The sequence below is a fragment of the Nematocida minor genome (assembly GCF_024244105.1).
Source record: "Nematocida minor strain JUm1510 chromosome Unknown 7919, whole genome shotgun sequence".
NCBI classification, from domain to species: Eukaryota; Fungi; Microsporidia; genus Nematocida; species Nematocida minor.
Genome location: NW_026250397.1, coordinates 81,109 through 100,070, shown reverse-complemented (window position 1 = coordinate 100,070; position 18,962 = coordinate 81,109). Strand labels below are relative to the sequence as shown.

At 40.7% G+C, this 18,962-nt stretch overlaps 12 protein-coding genes across 12 annotated transcripts; 7 read left to right on the top strand and 5 right to left on the bottom strand.

Annotated features, from left to right (window-relative positions):
- Positions 1-16: 16 nt before the first annotated feature.
- Positions 17-1,840, bottom strand: NEMIN01_0854 (Xaa-Pro aminopeptidase; the record flags this gene model as incomplete). The annotated part of the gene is made up of 1 exon (XM_051476796.1): positions 17-1,840. One exon carries the CDS (start codon positions 1,838-1,840, stop codon positions 17-19), a length of 1,824 nt encoding a protein of 607 aa, XP_051332756.1.
- A 77-nt stretch (positions 1,841-1,917) lies between these two features.
- NEMIN01_0853 (mRNA-decapping enzyme subunit 2) lies at positions 1,918-2,643 on the bottom strand (the record flags this gene model as incomplete). Its single annotated transcript, XM_051476795.1, has 1 exon — positions 1,918-2,643. One exon carries the CDS (start codon positions 2,641-2,643, stop codon positions 1,918-1,920), a length of 726 nt encoding a protein of 241 aa, XP_051332755.1.
- A 186-nt stretch (positions 2,644-2,829) lies between these two features.
- NEMIN01_0789 (uncharacterized protein) lies at positions 2,830-3,117 on the bottom strand (the record flags this gene model as incomplete). The annotated part of the gene is made up of 1 exon (XM_051476731.1): positions 2,830-3,117. The coding sequence occupies one exon, from the start codon at positions 3,115-3,117 to the stop codon at positions 2,830-2,832; it is 288 nt and encodes a 95-aa protein (XP_051332691.1).
- Positions 3,118-3,268: 151 nt separating this feature from the next.
- On the top strand, positions 3,269-4,480 carry NEMIN01_0852 (F-box and WD-40 domain protein 7; the record flags this gene model as incomplete). Its single annotated transcript, XM_051476794.1, has 1 exon — positions 3,269-4,480. The coding sequence occupies one exon, from the start codon at positions 3,269-3,271 to the stop codon at positions 4,478-4,480; it is 1,212 nt and encodes a 403-aa protein (XP_051332754.1).
- A 393-nt stretch (positions 4,481-4,873) lies between these two features.
- On the top strand, positions 4,874-5,695 carry NEMIN01_0851 (uncharacterized protein; the record flags this gene model as incomplete). Its single annotated transcript, XM_051476793.1, has 1 exon — positions 4,874-5,695. The coding sequence occupies one exon, from the start codon at positions 4,874-4,876 to the stop codon at positions 5,693-5,695; it is 822 nt and encodes a 273-aa protein (XP_051332753.1).
- A 481-nt stretch (positions 5,696-6,176) lies between these two features.
- On the top strand, positions 6,177-7,205 carry NEMIN01_0850 (uncharacterized protein; the record flags this gene model as incomplete). The annotated part of the gene is made up of 1 exon (XM_051476792.1): positions 6,177-7,205. One exon carries the CDS (start codon positions 6,177-6,179, stop codon positions 7,203-7,205), a length of 1,029 nt encoding a protein of 342 aa, XP_051332752.1.
- A 338-nt stretch (positions 7,206-7,543) lies between these two features.
- NEMIN01_0849 (uncharacterized protein) lies at positions 7,544-9,175 on the top strand (the record flags this gene model as incomplete). The annotated part of the gene is made up of 1 exon (XM_051476791.1): positions 7,544-9,175. The coding sequence occupies one exon, from the start codon at positions 7,544-7,546 to the stop codon at positions 9,173-9,175; it is 1,632 nt and encodes a 543-aa protein (XP_051332751.1).
- Positions 9,176-9,553: 378 nt separating this feature from the next.
- Positions 9,554-11,713, top strand: NEMIN01_0848 (uncharacterized protein; the record flags this gene model as incomplete). Its single annotated transcript, XM_051476790.1, has 1 exon — positions 9,554-11,713. The coding sequence occupies one exon, from the start codon at positions 9,554-9,556 to the stop codon at positions 11,711-11,713; it is 2,160 nt and encodes a 719-aa protein (XP_051332750.1).
- Positions 11,714-12,000: 287 nt separating this feature from the next.
- Positions 12,001-13,182, top strand: NEMIN01_0847 (uncharacterized protein; the record flags this gene model as incomplete). The annotated part of the gene is made up of 1 exon (XM_051476789.1): positions 12,001-13,182. The coding sequence occupies one exon, from the start codon at positions 12,001-12,003 to the stop codon at positions 13,180-13,182; it is 1,182 nt and encodes a 393-aa protein (XP_051332749.1).
- A 174-nt stretch (positions 13,183-13,356) lies between these two features.
- Positions 13,357-13,770, top strand: NEMIN01_0846 (uncharacterized protein; the record flags this gene model as incomplete). The annotated part of the gene is made up of 1 exon (XM_051476788.1): positions 13,357-13,770. The coding sequence occupies one exon, from the start codon at positions 13,357-13,359 to the stop codon at positions 13,768-13,770; it is 414 nt and encodes a 137-aa protein (XP_051332748.1).
- Positions 13,771-13,996: 226 nt separating this feature from the next.
- Positions 13,997-16,990, bottom strand: NEMIN01_0845 (coatomer subunit alpha; the record flags this gene model as incomplete). The annotated part of the gene is made up of 1 exon (XM_051476787.1): positions 13,997-16,990. The coding sequence occupies one exon, from the start codon at positions 16,988-16,990 to the stop codon at positions 13,997-13,999; it is 2,994 nt and encodes a 997-aa protein (XP_051332747.1).
- A 267-nt stretch (positions 16,991-17,257) lies between these two features.
- NEMIN01_0844 (uncharacterized protein) lies at positions 17,258-18,226 on the bottom strand (the record flags this gene model as incomplete). The annotated part of the gene is made up of 1 exon (XM_051476786.1): positions 17,258-18,226. One exon carries the CDS (start codon positions 18,224-18,226, stop codon positions 17,258-17,260), a length of 969 nt encoding a protein of 322 aa, XP_051332746.1.
- Between the last annotated feature and the right edge of the window lie 736 nt (positions 18,227-18,962).

The following is an 18,962-nucleotide window of genomic DNA, read 5'->3' as shown; positions in this document are numbered from 1 at the left end:
ATTCGTGCCTTCGCTCCTACTTTTTGTTTTTTCTTTTTGATATTTTTTCCGTATTTTTTAGGAGCCATTTAGTTCCCTCCTTGTGGTGCATTAAACTCTCTCCGAGCAACTCTCGTATGTACTTTGACTGGTCGTTTATGTACTGGACTTCTTCATCGCTAAGCATCTCCACATCTACGAGATCCAAATGCAGAGGTGCATGGGTAATGTTCTTGATTACGTAGAACTCTTCTGGGTTTACTTTTGACTTCTGCACTACTGCCAAGTTTTCGTGTCTTATCCCATACTTTCCTTCTCTGTATATTCCTGGTTCAACGGTTATGTTCATTCCAGGCAGAGCCTTAACACGAGATGAGCTGTCCAGTGTCTGAGGGCCTTCGTGCACGTTAAGCCCAAAGCCCACACCGTGCCCTGTGCTGTGCCCGTATTCAAGGTAATGCTTCCATACGTGCTTCCTTACAATGGGTGATAGAGCGCCTAAAGCTGTCTTAGAGGAGAATGGAGTAGTTTCCAGGTCCATGTGTCCTTTTATCAGAGCAGTGTAGTCTCTTTTCTGCTCATCTGTGGGCTTTCCAAAGCACACAGTTCGTGTTATATCGGTAGTTCCCATCGTGTATTGCGATCCAGAGTCTACCAAAAGCAAATTATCTTCTGTGATTTTTGTTGCGTTATCGACTGGTGCGTAGTGGATGCATGCCCCGTTCTCTCCAAACCCGGAAATGGTTTCAAAACTGGGCACTATAAATTCTCTGTCTTTTTCCTTTATCTTCAGAAGCATCTCTGATACATCTAGCTCGCCTATCTCCCTCTTGCCCTCTGATACGATCTTCTGAACTTCGCCAAACAGCATGCACAAATACACTGCATCTCGTTTGTTGGCTTCTATAAACCCCTGTATCTCTTCTTCTGTTTTCACTGCTTTCAGGTTCAGTATTCCTGTGAATGTGCTGACTTTGTTGCTATTTATGATGCTGTTCAGTATTTTGTAGTTTGTGCTGGACGAGATTCCGATTATTTTGTCTTTTAGCTCTGCAGTGTACTGGTAAAATTCTGCATACGGCCGAACTTTGACAGAGGAAATGTCTTGAGTTAAGCTGGACTCAGTGAACAAAAAAACATCATCTTTTTCTATCGCTAAAAACGAGTAGAACAGCCTTGACATCGGAATGTCTGTTCCTCTCAGGTTCGTGGCCCATGCTATCTCGTCCATGTCTGCAATAATTGCTACGTCCAATGGAGGCATGTACGAGTACATATCTGTGTTTTTTTTCATTTCTTCTCTTATTTCTTTTATTTTTGCGTCGACTGGTCTTTGGTGCTTCATTATCTCAAGATTCCCTGGGACTATCTCAGGTCTATCAGCCCACATTTCCTTAATGATATCATCTTCCAGAAGCACAATATCCACGCCCTCCGGCAGTTTCTTAAAGAGCCGCGTGTACTCATCGCTTGTTATGACACTTGGGTCTACGCCAACTGTGCACTTGAACTCTATTAGCCTCTCAGATACTGTGGGGTCTATGCCCATTCGGGAGAGCTCGATGTTCCTGGGGAGCTGCTGCTTCGCCTGCAGGAAGTATCTTGAGTCCGTGTAGAGATAAGCCACTTCAGGCAGCACAAGAAGAGTGGAATTTGATCCTGTGAAGCCTGAAAGCCATGCGATGTGCTCGTAGTGCGGGTGCACGTATTCATTCAAGTGCGGATCTCTTCTGTATAGGATGTATCCGCACAGCCCTTTACTTCTCAGCAGACTCCTGAACATTGTGAGTCTGTCTTCTTCCAGTATTTCATACTCCGATGTGCTAACATTCGAATACCCTTCCTCTGTCTGGTCTGTCATACAAATGAAAATATTTAGAATTTTTATTATATACATGGCATACCTAATATTCTTCATTTTCACAACAAACAATGGAGTTACTCTATTGAAAATGCCTTTTTAATTCTTTTCATGTTGAGTCTAGGCTTGTCTTTCTCGATTCTTTTTACGAGATTTTTTATCTCCTTTACGTACGTCTTTACGTAGGAAAACGCTTCGTCTGGCGTTTTTTCAAGGAACTCTATGGAAACCCATTTGATCTCTTTTATTTCGTTTCTTGTCTTTGTTTTAAACGCTGTTTGCTCGGATACGTTCAGCACTGCATAAAGCTTTGACTCTTTGCTCTTCGATCCTGTTTCCATGAACATGTTGTAGATCAGCTTGTTTCTTATGTCGTACCCCACCTCTTCGTACACTTCTCTGATCGCGCAGTCTACATTGCTCTCTGATTTGCATATTTTTCCTCTTGGGAAGGTGAACGACTTTTTGGGCCCAAATCCTCGGACCAGAAGCACTTTGCTCATGGACGAGTTGAATATCAGAGCGCCAAACACCGGCACTATCTTTTTGTACTTCAGGAACTTCTTGAAGTCTTCGTCAATCCCGGTAAGATTCTTTGCAAAGTCGCTGTGTTTTATAAGACGAAGCGTGAACTCTCTTAGATTTAAATAGGGAAGATTGAATTTTCTTCGGTAGTAGTCTTCGTAGAACCAGTGCGCTTCCTCCACCTGGAAAAAGAGCCTTTCCGTGTTCTTCACTTCAGAAAGCGGCAAGTACATAAGAAATCTACCAGATAAGTCGTCCATTACTTCATTTAATTTCATTCTAAATTTTATTTATTTGTCAAAGTATAAAAACTTATTGTTCTCATCTCTCCGCACATCGCACTAGAACATTCTGGAACAGAATAAACCAATCGAAGATGCTGCTAGTAAAACCGTTAGTAGTATACTCCTTTAAAATCAAAAACCATTTTGCACTAATCATCCAAAGTAGAAGAGCCTGATCTCCTAGGCCTCTATATCGAGTATTATAAACTTCATGTGTTTGTTCAGCTTGACTATCACATGTCTTCTGTCCTCTGAGTTCTTGATTTTCGGCTTTATCCCGATGTGTCTGATGGCCTTTTTTATGGCTTTTTCAACTTTCCCTATTTTGCTCCCATATATCTTTACTTCTATGTCTTCCAGAGAGTTATTTAGCAGCAGATCTTCCAGCTTTTTGCGGTCTACGGGGAGAGCTTTTATAAGCTCTGTTATTCTCTTCTGCTTGCGTTCTTGCTCCATATTCAGCGGCATCCAGAAATCTCTAAAATAAAAATACATTTAACCAATGAAAAACAGAGCCAGTTACAATTTGAAACGAAATAAAATTTTGTGTGGACAAGGCAAGTAAGCTGGCAAAATGGGGACAGCAATGAATTGCTTGGTTTTTTAAATTTTTTAAAGAATGGCAATCATAGAAAATATCTTCCCCCTTGAGATGCTTAGCAAAATAACAAAGCATCTCGGCATGCACGACATAAAAAGGCTGATGTGCAGCTCTGAAACAGTAAAAACCGCCATTGAGAAAAATCCAGTGATCTGGAAACAAAAGCTGAAAAACAAAGAGACAAGCTGCTCGAATGGAAACTACTTGGTGGCTGTAAAAAAAGAGCATCTTGTTACGCTGGACTGGATAAACAACCAGGTAAAACAGGTTCGAACGATAAGCCACCACCCAAGCGTGTACATAACAAAGATAAAGGCGTACGGCGACATAATCATTGTGGCCAGCAACTCCTCGTACATCTATGTCTTGGACAAGTCTCTGAACCTCATTAAAACCCTCAATAAGCACAAGGGGAGCATTTGGGCGTTTGACTACATGAACAACATCCTTGCGAGCGGAAGCACCGACAGAACTGCAAAGATCTGGGACGCCTTTCTGGGCGTCTGCTTAAAAACGTTCATTGGACACACATCCACAATCAGGACAGTTTTGCTGACTGATGAGTACGTTATCACTGGGTCTAGAGACTTTACAATCCGCATTTGGTCGATACGCACAGGGGTGTGCAAGCATCTGCTGACAGGCCACAAGGGAAGCATTCGGGACATGGTGCTTATCAAAGACAAGCCGTATCTAGTGACAGGCTCGTATGACGGCACGTCTATACTGTGGAACTACCAGATAGGAGAGGGCGTTCGGTACCTGATAAAACTTCCGAGGCGGATATACAAAGTGAAAAGCCTGGGGAAGTACGTTGCAATAGCGGGAATGGATCAGAATCTGTACATAGTAACACTTGAGGGAAAGCTTTTGTTCAGCGGAAGAACACAGCACGGAACTATATTCCAAATTAGGATAGACAGCGAGGGGTATGTATACACTCTCACTGCTTCGGGGGTGCTCTCCAAGTGGAACATAGAAACAGGCCAGGAGGTCTACCAAATAGAAACAAACACAAAATCGGTAGACTTTTCTGTTATAAACCATCTGCTGGTTGTTGGCCTTACAAACCGCGTTGATCTGTACTACAGAGACACAGGCAAGTACATACGAACAGTTGTGTCTGTAGAGCTGCTGTACAGCCTGTACTGCGAAGACGAGACCATAGTATACGGGCATGCCGAAAGAGGAAAAACACAAATATCCATTATTAAGTTTGCCAACTCTTGATATAGATCTTGAATAAAGAGTTTGTAATTATCACATCCTGTTTCTATGGCTCTGTCACATCTACTAGAAGCGTGTTTCTATACACCACTTTTCTTTTCAGATTTCTGTAAAAACTGACTGTAGAAACAATTTCCAAAAACGGATATGCAAAGGCTGATCAGCTTCTGTTGCAGATTAGTTAGAATAAAGGCTCTATGCTGTCTGATGCTATGTTTATGTACCTACACTGCGTATGCATTTGAAAATAGATAGCACATATACAATTCTAAATGTACAAATAGATTTTATCCTGCAGAGTTTGTAGCAGTTGGCTGCCATCCGGCATACATAAGTAATAATTGAACAGCATTAGTTCTAGTGGAGTATTAATAAAAAATATTTTTCAGTTTTTAAATGACATTAGCCAATGATCAGGTAAACATGGAAACATTAAACAACTCAGCACACCCCATTCTTGGACAGTCCCCAAAGGAAAGCATAGAGGTTGCCATCACTACATCCATCCACCGTTCCAGAAAAGCCAATGTTCTCGTTACGGGAGTCTTTGTGACTGCGTGCATCCTAGCTGCAATGTGCATTATGCTGCTGCTAGCAAAAAGAAAGAAAGCCCAAAAAGAAGAGAAAACTCTTCCCAATGAAGAAAGCCTTGGTGCAGAGGCTGAAAAAGAAAGTAAACAGGATCATTCAACAGTAGATGAGCATGGCCTACATGAAGCTGGAGAGACTAAACAGACAGAATCAGATAATAAAACAGATAATGCTTTGAATAAAGAATACGATATTGAACAGGAAAGAAAAAACGATACTATTTACGATGAAGAGGCTTCTGAGCTTTTGCTAGGCTGTATTGAAGAGACATACACAGATAATCCTACATATAGTATCGATGCTGACTTTGGCCCATATGTGTCTGCAGCGGCTGAAAAGCAAACAGATGTCCATCCAGAGCCTGCAAAAGAGGAAGAAAGAAAAGACAGCGAAGGCTCTGATGTGGTTTCTATACCCAACTCTAACTCCTCGACATTTTCAGAGATTAATGGACAAGAAGGCGCCAGTGCTGAACAAGAATACTGTTCTATCCCAAACGAGCCAGCATCATATGACGACAAAGAAGATAAGTATGATACAGAGTCCAATGAATCTTTTGAAAGCGTGAAAACAGAAACTGCAGAGCAGAAGATTGCTCCATCAGATGAGCTGGAAAGCGACAAATGATCTAATATGAAGTGCTAAATCTGCCAGGAAGAAGCATCTCAATCCAATATTTAGATAAAATGTCTACCAGTAATTCTAAAACCAAAACTCAATCAATAAATCTACAATCAAACCTGTTTAATCTGCTCAGCTTATGGTGCACTAGCATATACTGCATGCACAAACTCTGAACCCAACTGGCATACACACTTTGAGATAATGCAAAAATAGCTGTATCTCATCAGATAAACCAATACCAAAGAGTAGAATGAAATGCACAAAGTGATCTACGGTGGCATCTAGTCCAAGCTGGTTTGAATACATAAAGATCAGACATTTGCTAGGTTCTGAAAATGAATAGCTCTAGCCGCACTGACATTTAATTACTAATTAATATGTGTGTATTAATGCTTTTTTCTAATGAGCTAAAATTAAACTAAAACAAATCTTGGAACCTATAACTACATAAATATTTAAATTAATAAATTTTTATATTTAATTAATGCTTGATCATGATGCATACGGTGCACAGAGACAGAGCATACTGACTTCAGCCAAGATAGAAGAGCTTGAAGGCTCCACAACACTTTCTAAGAAATACTTGCTGTTCAACGTATTTGTCATCGTTCCTCTCGTGATGTACATCGTCTTTCTTATTCTGTCTCAGATGAAAAAGAAAAGATCCAGCCCTGACTCGCAAGAATCAGAGAAAGGCTCTTTGCCGCGCGAGGAAGAGCCTTCTGAGGGCCAGCCTGAAGTTCTATCCACTGGAGACATTTCCACTTTTACTCTGCGCCGATCTAAAAGCGTAGATAACTCTGTGGCCACCAGCACAACCCAAATGGCTGGATTTGATGGCGCTGATGCAGGACTAGCAAACAATTGGTATCCCATCACTGCTCCTGACCAAATGACTGGATTTGATGGCGCTGATGCGGGCATAGCAAATAGCTGGTATCCCTCTGCCACCACAGGCATAGACAAAATGGTTGGATTCGATGGCAATGATTCTGTTCTGAGAAATAGCTGGTATCCTGCCACCACTGCAACTCTGGACCAAATGCTTGGATTTGATGGTGCGGATTCTGTGCTAAATACGAAGTGGTACTCATCTACTGCCACTGTTTCTGAGGAAATAATTGACTCTACGGTTGATGAGCCCACTGTGCTGCCTTCTCTGGGATCTTTTGCCTCTATTGACACTGTTTCTACCCCCATTACCACCAGCAACTCTAATGTGACTTCTTCTGCTACCACTCCGGATCAAATAACCAGCTTTGATGAGTACAATCCTCTTTTTGTGGAAAAGTACAAACAATTTAACGGCTTTGCAGACTGTGTAGCACGAGACGATAAAAACAAAAGCATTAATTATGGAGAAGAAGGCATTAAATGCCATCCATCCGTAGGATGCAACGATGCTTACTCTGGAAATCTAGCAAGCCCCTCAGAGTACTCTAAGCCAATTTTAGGCGAGAGAGCTACCTCCAGAGTTTTCTCCTGCGATGACAGCGATGTAGGAATGTTTTGAGGCGACGGGCTGTGCTAACCCAGCCATTCTTTATTATTGCAATAGAACGAGGCAATCTTTGCCAATTTAGTACGGAATCTAGCTCAGAAACTGCCCAGCACAGAGAAAGTTATGGAGCATGAAAATACTATCTGCATTCTATGCAAGCCATCTTTAGGTTTATTTTAAATAAAAGAATTTTAAATCTAGCAATGCATATCTGGCCTTATCTAGATCAAACAATAAATGTATGTACCATACCCTCTGCTACTTGTGCATACATGTCTAACCCTGTGCAGAGCAGGGCGGTAGACTGTATCCTATTTTTATTTATTTCCTGGCTGCAAAAATTTATTTGCATGCCAGAAAGCCCACCAACTGCAAAAATTGAAATAATATTTGATGAAAAAGAAATACTAAATGCCTTTAAAAACATGCCCGATAAATACAAAGTCGATGAAGAATTGCCTATAGACAATTATGCTTCTTTTTTGGCAGTAAAACACATCATAAATGGGCATGTGTTGATTAAAGCAGATTTTTTACCAGAGCCCATAAGGCAAAACATTTTAGAAATTGTAAGATATCTCATGTACAGCACTTTTCTGTCTACACATATTTTAGAAATAATCTATCTGCACGAGCTGATGCTAAGAGGAAAAAACTACGATGCTGCCATTGAAAATCTGAGAAAAAACATTACAAACTACCACATTAGAAGAAAAAAGAATGGGCATGAGACGAATAGTATAACACTAAAACATGAACTTACCGACTTTATCAACTCGTGGTACAAAATTGTCTGTAGTGTTGAAAAGATAAACGTAGAAGAGTACATAAAGCTGTATAAAGAAATGCTTGCCTCTACACACGTGTTCTTTTTGGTCTATGTGAAGAACACGCTGTCCACAAGCACAAATGTTATTTCAAATTATTTTGAACAGCTTGCGTTTAAAAAGAAGAACTTATACACCATAAAAGAGCTCTATGGCACCACGCGAGAGGGCGTGCCTTTAGTGGACTATGCGCTGCAATACATTGTTGACATTTCGGAAACTCTGCAAGAGCCTGCAAAAAGACTGAAAGAAGCCTACTATGCAGAAAATAAAACCAATAAGGAAAAAGCAGATATTTTAGAAGACATCCTTCCAAGCGAAGACGTAAAACTAATGAGATCTCTAGTTTACTTTGAAGAAAACATCAAATGCGAAAAGAATGTGCTCACTAAAGTGCATACTGTTTTGGAAAATCTCCTGCTGAGCTTCCCATCCCAGCTAAAATTACAAGAAATAGCCCCGCTAGAGCAGATTGACAAAACTCCGCAGAATGCGTTTCTGAACAAAGTCGTCAATACGGTGGAAAGGTTTGTTGAGAGTTCAGAGAACATAAAGAAAGCAAAGAAGCTGATAAAAAAGTACTATGACGAGTATTATTTCATGATTGTGGAGCAAATAAATAGTGTAAGCGACGAAATAGAGTCTTTAGACCTAGAAGACATCGAATTAGAAGAGCTGCATACTAAAAAAACACAGGAGCTACCTACTGCTAAAAACCCAGAGACAGCAGCTATTGAAGAAGAACTTCAGAGAATCGAAGAAGAAAAAGCCGTTTTAAATCGTAAAATAAACAAAAAGAACCGAAGGCTTGAAAAACTTAGGAACATTCGGCGTTTAATTGAAAAATACGCTAATAGAAGCAGCGAGGTTTTAGGCAGTTTGTCGAAGGAATACTCTGCTCTAGACATCACACAAAAAAACTACATTGCTTCCAAAATTTCAAGACATGCAGGCATTTTTGTAGAAAACTATCGGCCTGCTAAACCTCCTAGTGCTAGAAAGCTAATGTTCCTGTGCAGCACGCTCCAACAGGTTTTTGTTTCAAATGTGTTTTTGTCTCTTTTTCTCTTGGTAATTTCTTTTACCATTATCTACATTACACTTAGACCTGCAGCAGGCTTTCATTTCATTAGACAAGTCAATTTATTTAAATAAAAATGAAGTCTTTATTTATATTCGCACACTCTTTACTTAGTACAAATTTTTACTCTTCAGATTCTTTGTAGTGTAGACTTTTTTTCTAGCAGAATGCAGGCCAGACTTACGAATAAAATGCACAGAAAATTCACTTCAGCATTGGATTAAGAGCTAAGAAGGCCAAAAGAAGAAAAAATGCAGTAAACCGGTTACTATACATAAAGACAAGGATTATACAGCTCTGCCAACTTATGTCTCTAACAAAGCAGAATAACTGCATATGCAGCAATTATTTATCCAGTTGGCAGGGGTGCGTGGCGCTATTCCATGCACGTATGGATATTAATGCAAAAAGTCCTAAAAGTGGATGTTATAGTTTTAGCAATTTTTTATACCATGGTGGCCATTAGGAAACAGAAAAAGCAAAGAACGCGGTTCGTGCTGGCAATGTACTTTTTGTGCTCAATGTTTTACAGAGCCCGCCATGCACTCTGCGCAGAAGACAATGAAGACAAAAATTCAGTAAAAAGAACACCCATGAAGTGGCTGGACAACTACATGAACAAAGAAGTTACGTGGGACAACCTTAAAATAAACCCTTCAGGCCTGCTGGCAGAGCTGTACAAGACAAGCAGAAACAACATAGTCACTGCTGTTGTAAGTATATGCTTTGGGCCTGTAAACATAAGAAGAACAGGGGATTGGGGCCTTGCAACGGCAGAGCTGTCTACAATGATCAAAAGAACATGCGCTGGGAATGCTATAGACCCTAGACAAACCCTTCTTTATAAAACAATAGTCAATCAAAATCTGCACGGAGTGTACAACGAAAGATCAATTATTCTAGGACTATGCGATTTATTTCAATTAAAAAATCCAAATGAACTGTGCAGGATATACAAGCATCTCAAACACATGCACAGCCCAAATAACAGAGACACTATAGAGACGTATGCGCACAAACAGCCTCACGAAATACTTCAGTGCATCTACCTACACTGTGTTTTATACGAAATGGATTTTGCCTTGGAAAGACGGGTATATGGTGAAGGTCTGAATATATTTCTGTATAACATAGGCAGAGAGATAGACTTTCTAGTAGAAAATTCTTGCAACAGATCAAACCCATATATTACTATAGAGACGTATTTAAGCCATATAGCAGACTTCTCAAATAGCGAATCGAATATTGTGCAGAGCCACTACAGAACGATTAACCACTTTCTTAATAAGAGAATATATCCGTATGGCTTAGAGTACATTATACACAAGAAAAAATCATTTGCAGACGACTACATGCCTATTCCAGAATTTTTCAGTAAAATGTACAATCTGGCTCCTGCTGCCTATCTCCATCCTGTATTCAGGTTTGCAATAAGAAACAGACTGATTATCAAACTCGACCCAACCTGGCCAAAAAGAACAAACCGAAATAACATCGCATCTTTTAACTCCTGGTTTATTTCTTTTGAGAAAAACACAGATCCAAATAGCGTAGACATAGGCGGTTTGGCCCTGAAAGACATGTGCAGGGAAACACAGGCGAGACTAAACATCTTTATAGTGATGAAAAGCCCTGAGGCAGAAGCGTATGTAGAAGAGTTCAAAAAGTGTTTTGCAAAAGACACCATCATATACATAATCAGAGACCTAAACAGCGATAGTATATACAGATACGGATATCTCACTCGATCAGACTACAAGTCTATAGAAATAGATAACAAAATAAGATCTTTTAAGATTTCTGCGAATAGAGCGGAAAATAGCTTTGCTGTATATGGTATGGTTTCTGGCTCTCTGCTAGTTCTTCTTTACTGTCTGGCAGCAAGAGGTAGATACAACAGCTTGGTTATCTCATTGGCTACTTTCTTTGTAAGCATTGTGAAGACAACTGTGCTGTCAAATATGAAAAAAGTAGATATCTCTATCTTCAACGCTTTCAAAGTGATATCTCTTTTATTTCTGGTCTATGGGACGCTGGGCCTTCTAGAGCTTTTTTTACTGCCTGCCGGCACTCTTCAGCACATTTCAACTGCAAAATTTCTCTATGTTTTTCTATGGGTGTTTATTGCCGTAAACTTAATATGCAGCATGCACGACAGATTCATATTTTCAACAAAGAAAGCCATAAACAGAACTAAAGCATTCTTTACGCTGTTTTCGCTTATAGCATCGGTACTACTAATTCTACTGATGGAAGGGATTCTTTTCTTGAATGGCAAGGCAGGAGAGCAGTTTGTTGCACACACAAAGCTTCCTTTTTTCTCTTTAGCTCTGTACTACATTGCTGTATCCTACATGAACATAAATGTAATAGCCATACTAAAAAAGCCAAAAAAGATAGTTCGGATATTAAAGAAAGTTGAAGGAGTGGGAGACTATGACCTGTTCTGCCATATGCTGCTGACTATTTTTACAGGATTCACTTTGCTGTTCGCTCTTCTTTTCTACGGCATTTTGTTGTACCTGGGCTCGTATGATGGCATAGAAAAAAGCAGTGTTTCTATATTTGCGTTTATACAACGGTTGTTCGCACATAAATCTGTTGCAAACTAGATTAGCACAGTACCAGAAGTACATATCCCTATTATTAAACCCTGCATAAAATAAACTATAGACCTTGGCAACAGAATCAAATAAATATTACTTTTCATTGGCTGAGTACACTCTCTGATACCACTCTGTGCAGGGCATAGCAATTGTTTCTTAATTCCTCAGTGTGTATGTCTGTGCCTAGCATACTGTCATTTTAGAACGATTCATTTTGGTCAGACGGCACATTTTGCAGTGTATTCTCACAGGGATAGAAAGGGCTTATAATTGGTAGAAAAAAAATTTATAAGATGGGGCAGCAGAATGCAGAAATTGAAATAGTATTTGATGAGCAGAGCATAGAAGAAGTAATTAAAAGAATTGAAAAAGAAAAAGGTTTTAGCGAAAGTAAAAAATCTGCAGATGGACAGAATGCCAGCAAAAAAAACGGGCTTGATGCCAACTATGTAAGCTCATTCCCTTCCATTGTAGATCCAAATGTAACCCTCAAAGCCGACTTTCTGCCAAGGTACACAAAGAGTCTCTTGCTGAAAATTGCCAAAAAGAACATTTACAGGCTCTTGCAGCAAAAAAAAAGAGAAAATCTTGTTGACCTTCTGAAAAACTCGCTAACATACGACGAGGGGTATGCAACGATAAAAGGCCCAATTACTGACTTTATCAACAAACTGTATGCAGGGGCTAAGAATATAGAGGACCACGGCATAGGTGTAGACAAGTTTTTAGAAATATACATAAAAAAACTGGACTTGGGCTATGACGTCTGTTTGATCAAAAAATTCATAACACTCGACGGGCTGATGGATGGATTCACTGATATGCATAAATACAAACTTTCTGGCTATAAATACAGCATAGACGAGCTGTACACTTTTAAGAAAGAAGGCATGCCGCTGGTAGACTACGGGATATCCATACTTGCCAACAATACAAAGGAGCTAGAGAATAAAGAAAAAATACTGAAAGATCCTTCGTCTTTTATCAGAGAAGGAGACCTTATCGAGCTAAACAATGACGCTAAAAGCGCCATTAAGAGCAAGAATGCCTATATTAAGAATGCGCTACTTATTAAATCAGTCATAGAGCACCAAGAGAAAATTCAAAGACAAAAAGAGTGTCTGCTAAAGGTGTACAATGGCGTAAATGATTTCCTAGGAAGCTCTGACTTTGCAATGTGTAAAGAAAGCTCAGCAGATGCGCTGGAAGTAAAAAAAGAAATAGAAAAAAAAGTATGCTCTATTGTTTCTGAATTAGGAAAGAAAGAAAAAGTGCTCGATTCACAGATCTCGTACATGCACCAAAAGGCGCTTGAATACATAGATCTACTAGACCTAGCTGTCTTAAGACCGCTAAAGCCAAAGATTAGCATTTCCTCAAAACGGTTACTGCATTTGGCTGCACTGGCCATAGTCGCTATAGTAGTATGCAGTTTTACCTATATGATGATGAACAGAAAGGAGATCAGTGTATAGCAATGTATTTATTATTATCCTGTGGCTATACGATTTATTGTGAATAACTTCGCATTTTTAAGCTCTAAATGTGCTTCCTGAGCTAGTAAATTACCATAAAGAAATTTGCGCAAATTTTTTCCATTCCTTGGGACAAAACTATTTATAAAAAATCAATAAATTTTTTATATAAAAATGGAAAGCACACACAGAGTTAAAGATATTGCAAAAACTGTTTATGAGAATGTTAGTCAATTCGCAAAAAAAGGTTGTGAGATGGGAAGTGAAATCTTTGAGAGCAGCAAAGAGCCTATAGGGAACTTTTTGACAGAAGGACAGCAGATCTGTCAGAATTTATTAAGTGCAGCCAACGAGACCGTAATAAAGCCAGGAGTGAAAAGTATAGTTGAAACCGCAGAAAAAATAAAAGAGGAAGCACCAGAGACCATCAACCAAGCGAACTGCCTCTACGGGAATCTTTTTTCCGCTATAAAGGATATACTATACTTCCACTGGAGAAACCCAATGTTCTGCGTGTTGGAAATATTGATTGGCATAGTTATATACATTATATACAAATTGCTTAGATTCATACGAAAAAACTACTAGTTCAGACACACATTTAGCTTATTTGATCGTAAGAAAACAAAATCAGAAATAGCAGCCCTATTAAAACACAGTCGATTGGCTCGCTATTTCCTTGAATAAAGACATTTATTTAACTTGAATTTTCTACTTTTACCAGAAATTACTGTGAACAGAAAATCTTTTTATACTCCATTGAGAAAAATAATGAACTCCCCCATAACAAAAGACAAGTAATGCAAGTAGGTATTTATTGCAGATTTGATACAAAACAGCAGGCACATGTTTTGCATCTACTCGAAGACCATGCTTTGCATATCTGGCACTGCAGCGCGCTCTCCGCATACTCTCCGACATCTATACAGAACGGCAAACTCGTGTCTATTACGTAGGCATCCTTCATGTTCTTATGCGCATCTGCTAGCATTTTTATTCTTTCGTCTGTGCACTCATAGCTCTTCACTAGCTCCTGGGCCAGCTCCATTGCAGTGTGCTTATTTCCTTTTTTGTAGCATATGGGAATCGCTGCTTTGATGGCTTTTTCTTTGTGCTCTCTATCCAGCTTCAAAGATGCATAGAACACAGCACAGGATATGCTTGTTTTTTCAGACTGCGTTGTTCTTCTTATTTTCTCAGAGAAAAGCCCTTGGAGATACTCTGCTGCTGTTTCAAGACACTTCTGGTTTTGCATGTTCCTGGACTCGCGCATGGAGTTGATCGAGTAGTGCAGAGAAACTAAGAAGCTGTTGATGGCTGCAGGGGTCTTTCCATTTGCAACACATCCCTTTGCAATCGATATCTCTCTCTCCACATCCAAGTCGCTTGGCACATTTTTCAGACATCGCTCAAGCCGTTGCATATTCAAAGAAGGAAAGACGGGGTCTGAATCATCTTTAGACATTTTTGATACTGTGTCTCTTTCTAGGCCATTGTCTTTCTCTTCCTCTATATGTTTTTTGATCGTTTGTGTGTCATCGCTCTCCACCATGTCCTGCGAGTCTGATGTAAATACGCACTCATTTGCCTCTTCTTCCTTTGGACACTGTGCCTTTGCAGTGTCTGTTGTTGAGGTAAAGTCTGACTCTGTGGAGGGCAGCACATCTATTCTCTTTATCTCCTCCTGCAGCGAGATCAGTTTGCACAGCATTTCCTTGTTTCCTGTTATAATTGCTGCTATTGCGCTGTACATTCCATCAGTGCACTCAAACAGTATTGATTCTATCTTGTCCACCCTATTGCCTGCGATGTACAGCAGGATAAGAGACGTAAAATCATTAGCCATCTTAAAACACTCCTCTGCCACGTCTAGATCATGATTAATTGCTGCTCTGCCTGTTTTGATGTATATTTCTGCGCTGTGCAGGTCCTTTGTGTACTCCAAAGCCTCTTTAAATCTTTTCGTTTTTAAACAGAGCTCAAGTCTAACGCCTGTGTCTTCGATGTAGTTCAGTCCTTCTTCGTAGAATCCTTTCCGTATCAAGCATGCTAGAGACACCTGCCCCATCAAAGCGCCCGTGTCTATGCACTCTCGTATAGTCTGCACATCCATGCTGTCCAGAGCTTTTTTGAACTTGAATTCAATCATGTCCATTTCCACCTCCACCACTGACCCGTCAACTGCCACCAGTGTAAACACATGGTCTTCCACCTTCACAAGCCACAGAGGCTCTTCAATGGACATAAAAGACGATCCCTCTCCGCTCACAAATGCAAATTTGATGTGCATTGGGGTGGTGTAGAATATGCACCCATCTTTAATTATCAGGCTGTTAACGGATATAATCTCTTCAATAGCAGTGATCTGATTTAGGCTATAATCAAACACAACAATGTTGTTATTGCACACAGCCACTATGTGCGAATCATCATACCTTACAAACATGCATTTCCCAGGCAGGGTGGTGCTCTCTGCAACCTGTCCATTCTCTATCTTAAACAAAACCTTGTTTTTCATCCCCAAAAGCCCGTCCTTGATAGGAAATATTTTCTCAGCTTCCATCTTATGCGAGTCTACATCTCTTCCGTCTATCTCTCTGAGTATAACCTCGCTGTTTGTGCACACTGCTATCTTCTCGTATGCGAATGTTGCATACCCCATGCCCTTATACATTGACTTGTTATTTACAATGTAGTTGTTTCCATAGTTCACTATAATGGCATTCTCATGCACCAGCACCTCCTGCGGGTCTTTCTGTATGTTCATAACCTTTACGAGCTTGCTGTCTTCTACCTTTAGCACCTCCTGGTTCTTGCAGATGTACAGCACATCATCGCAGACTGTGTATATGGGATACGGTGTCTCCAGCGAGTATATGGAGAAGCCTGTGTCATACCCAGCAGCAAACATAGTCTCATCGCTGTCCATGGCCAAACACCAGTATCTGCTGTCTATGCTGAATGACTTTGCAGGCTTTTTCTTTTTTAGATCCCATATCTTCATGGTTCCATCTTCGCTGTTGCTCAGCAGTGTTTCTGTCTTAGTGTAGTACAGAGAGCTTACGTGGCTGTGATGCCCCTGCAGAATTTCTTTCTCAAAAACGCCATCCTGCGATGCATCCCATATTCGTATTGTGCTATCGTCTCCCCCTGTTGCAAATAAGCTCGTTTCTGGCTGCACTGATATCCAGTTGATTCCTCTGTCGTGTCCATCTATTATGTGCTTAAGCACTACTTCAGGCACTCCCAGCATGTCCATCACACTCGTTTGGCTCTTTGTCACTAGCGCAGAGTAGTCCCATATGCGTATGGTCTGGTCCAGCGACACACTTGCAAATATCTTGTCATTGATAAACTTAGCGCACATGACGTAGTGTGTGTGTCCTGTCAGACATGCTATCTGCTTTTTCGACTGGAAGTTCCATATTCTTATTGTCTGGTCGTCTGATGTGCTAATTATCCAGGGAAGATGCTTGTGAAACTCTATCGATCGGATGTAGTCTGTGTGCCCCTTGAACACTGTCTCAACCGCCTTGGTCTTGTAGTCCCATATGCGTATAAGACAGTCATCACCAGCCGATGCAAACCTCTCTATCAGATGGTGAAATACAACCACCCTCACAGGCCCCTCGTGCTCGGAGAGCTCGAATATCTTTGTCCTGTACAAATAGTTCCATCCCTGGATCACCCCGCTGTGCAGCCCAGCTATCACCACCTTTTTGCTGGGATGAAATGCAATGCTCTTCACCCTCTGTGTTTCCTCCTTCATTATGCATGTGCATTCTTCCGTGCTCATTCTTTCTTCCATTTCTTGCAAAATAATAATTTAATAAATAAGATAGTATTGTTTGTTCTCTGCATCTACTTTGCACTCTCTGTCTCTTTATACGCTGCTACTTTTTATGCACAGCGAGTAAATTCCAGCGCACACTAAACATGCGGCAGCTAAATACTGCACACCCTTCAGTTATTAAATTATTTTCGCCCAGGAAATAGGCTGCGCAGCCCAAGAACAAAGAGAATAATACACATAAATTTAAGAAACTATCTTTTATTCAAGATACAAAGGAGTGTTTTACATGAGCAATGCAATGATGGGAAGAACTGCAATGGCTACGAGCGTAGATACGCCGGCTACTCCGTTCTTCTTCTTCTGGACTGCGCCAGCCTTTGCTGCTCCCTTCTTTCCAGACTTTCCTTTCTTGCCCTTTTTCTTGTCTTTGCAGTCGCCGTCTTTCATCTCCTGCTCTTTCTTGAGCTGGGCTGCAGTCAGGCCTGCTGCGCTGTTTCCAGCTGCTGCTGCTGCTATTTCCTCGCGGGTGGGCGTTGGCAGATCAATTATGATGGCCTCAGATAGGTTCAGATCGTGGATCTGTGCGTGGCCAACTGTAAGGGATGCTGGTGCTGAAATGGCTGGGGTGCTGCTCAGGGGGTATGTGTTCTCACCAACAGTGATGGTGGTTGGGTGCATCTCCACTGGAACATTTCCGTTCAGGAGAACAGTGATCTGCTCGGTCATTCCGCTGGTGGCTCCCTGCTGAGAGGAGATATTTGCAGGGTTGTTGGCGCAGGTGGCAGTGTGTGCCTGTGCGGCACCTGATGCTGATGACTCGGTGAAGTATCCTGAGGACATCTCGTAGCTCTCTTGTCCCTGGAAGGATCCTTGGCCGTATACCTGTTCAGGGAATGATTGCTGAACTGGGAATGAGGGCTGTGCTGGGAAGGATGGCTGCATGGGGAAGGATGGCTGGCTGTAGATGGGCTGTTCAGGGAACGCTCCTCCGCCAATTGCTGGGGTGGGGTCCATCTGGACTGAGCATCCTCCGGTGGAGCATCCGCCGAGGTTACATCCGACTGCGTCAAATTCCAGGTCTCCGTAGTAGTATGCATCGTCAAGAGTTTGCATTGGCTGTGGGTTGTATCCGCATGCGTTGTTATACATATTTCCATTGTAGCAATCGTACTCTCCGTACATTGCACACCTGGCTACTACCATGTGTACTGCTAGGATGACTGTCTTTCTAAGTGTTCTTTGAAGTTGCATTGTCTGTGTGATTAATTTTCAAATCTATTTAAAATTTTTAGATCTCTTGGTTGCGATCTAGACCCTATCTCTTTTAGGTAATGTTTTTATTTTAAGACCCATCTTTTTTTGCATTTTGCACATTCCTAGAAAAATTTAAGCAATGGACGGGGCTATGTTGCAGATTTTCGGTCTATTAATTGCAATATAAATTCATTAGAAAATAGATGCAGTCCATGCGGGCCCATATTAATAAACCAATTCAGAGTTTAATAAATATCGCATGAAATAGCAATTAGGAATTATAGCGCGTGCATAGTCGCTGCACTGTTTGCGCATATTTATTATCTAATTCTAGGTAGCATTAAGCTAATTTGCATTCACTAATGCATTCACACTCTTCTCAGCCAACCAGCGAATATAAATGTATGAAGATGGATTAGTGGCTTGTAATTTATTGGAGTTCTAGTGCAAACTGCGGCATGCACTGGGTGCTGTAAGCGCTTAAAAAATAGCACACACCGTATATAGTAATTTTTCAACGAAGAATAGAACTATAGGGTAGAAGGATGCAGGGTGATATGTGCAGTGGTGAAATAATGCACTTTATGAAGGAATAAAATAAGTCTCTTTATATTCGCACTTCTCTTTTCATTTGCACAGAGAACTATTGTATCACTTTCTACATAGCTGCTCTTTGGTGGTTACGTATCTCTAGAACTGCTATGTTCTAAGTCTATCTATACTCCCATAATAC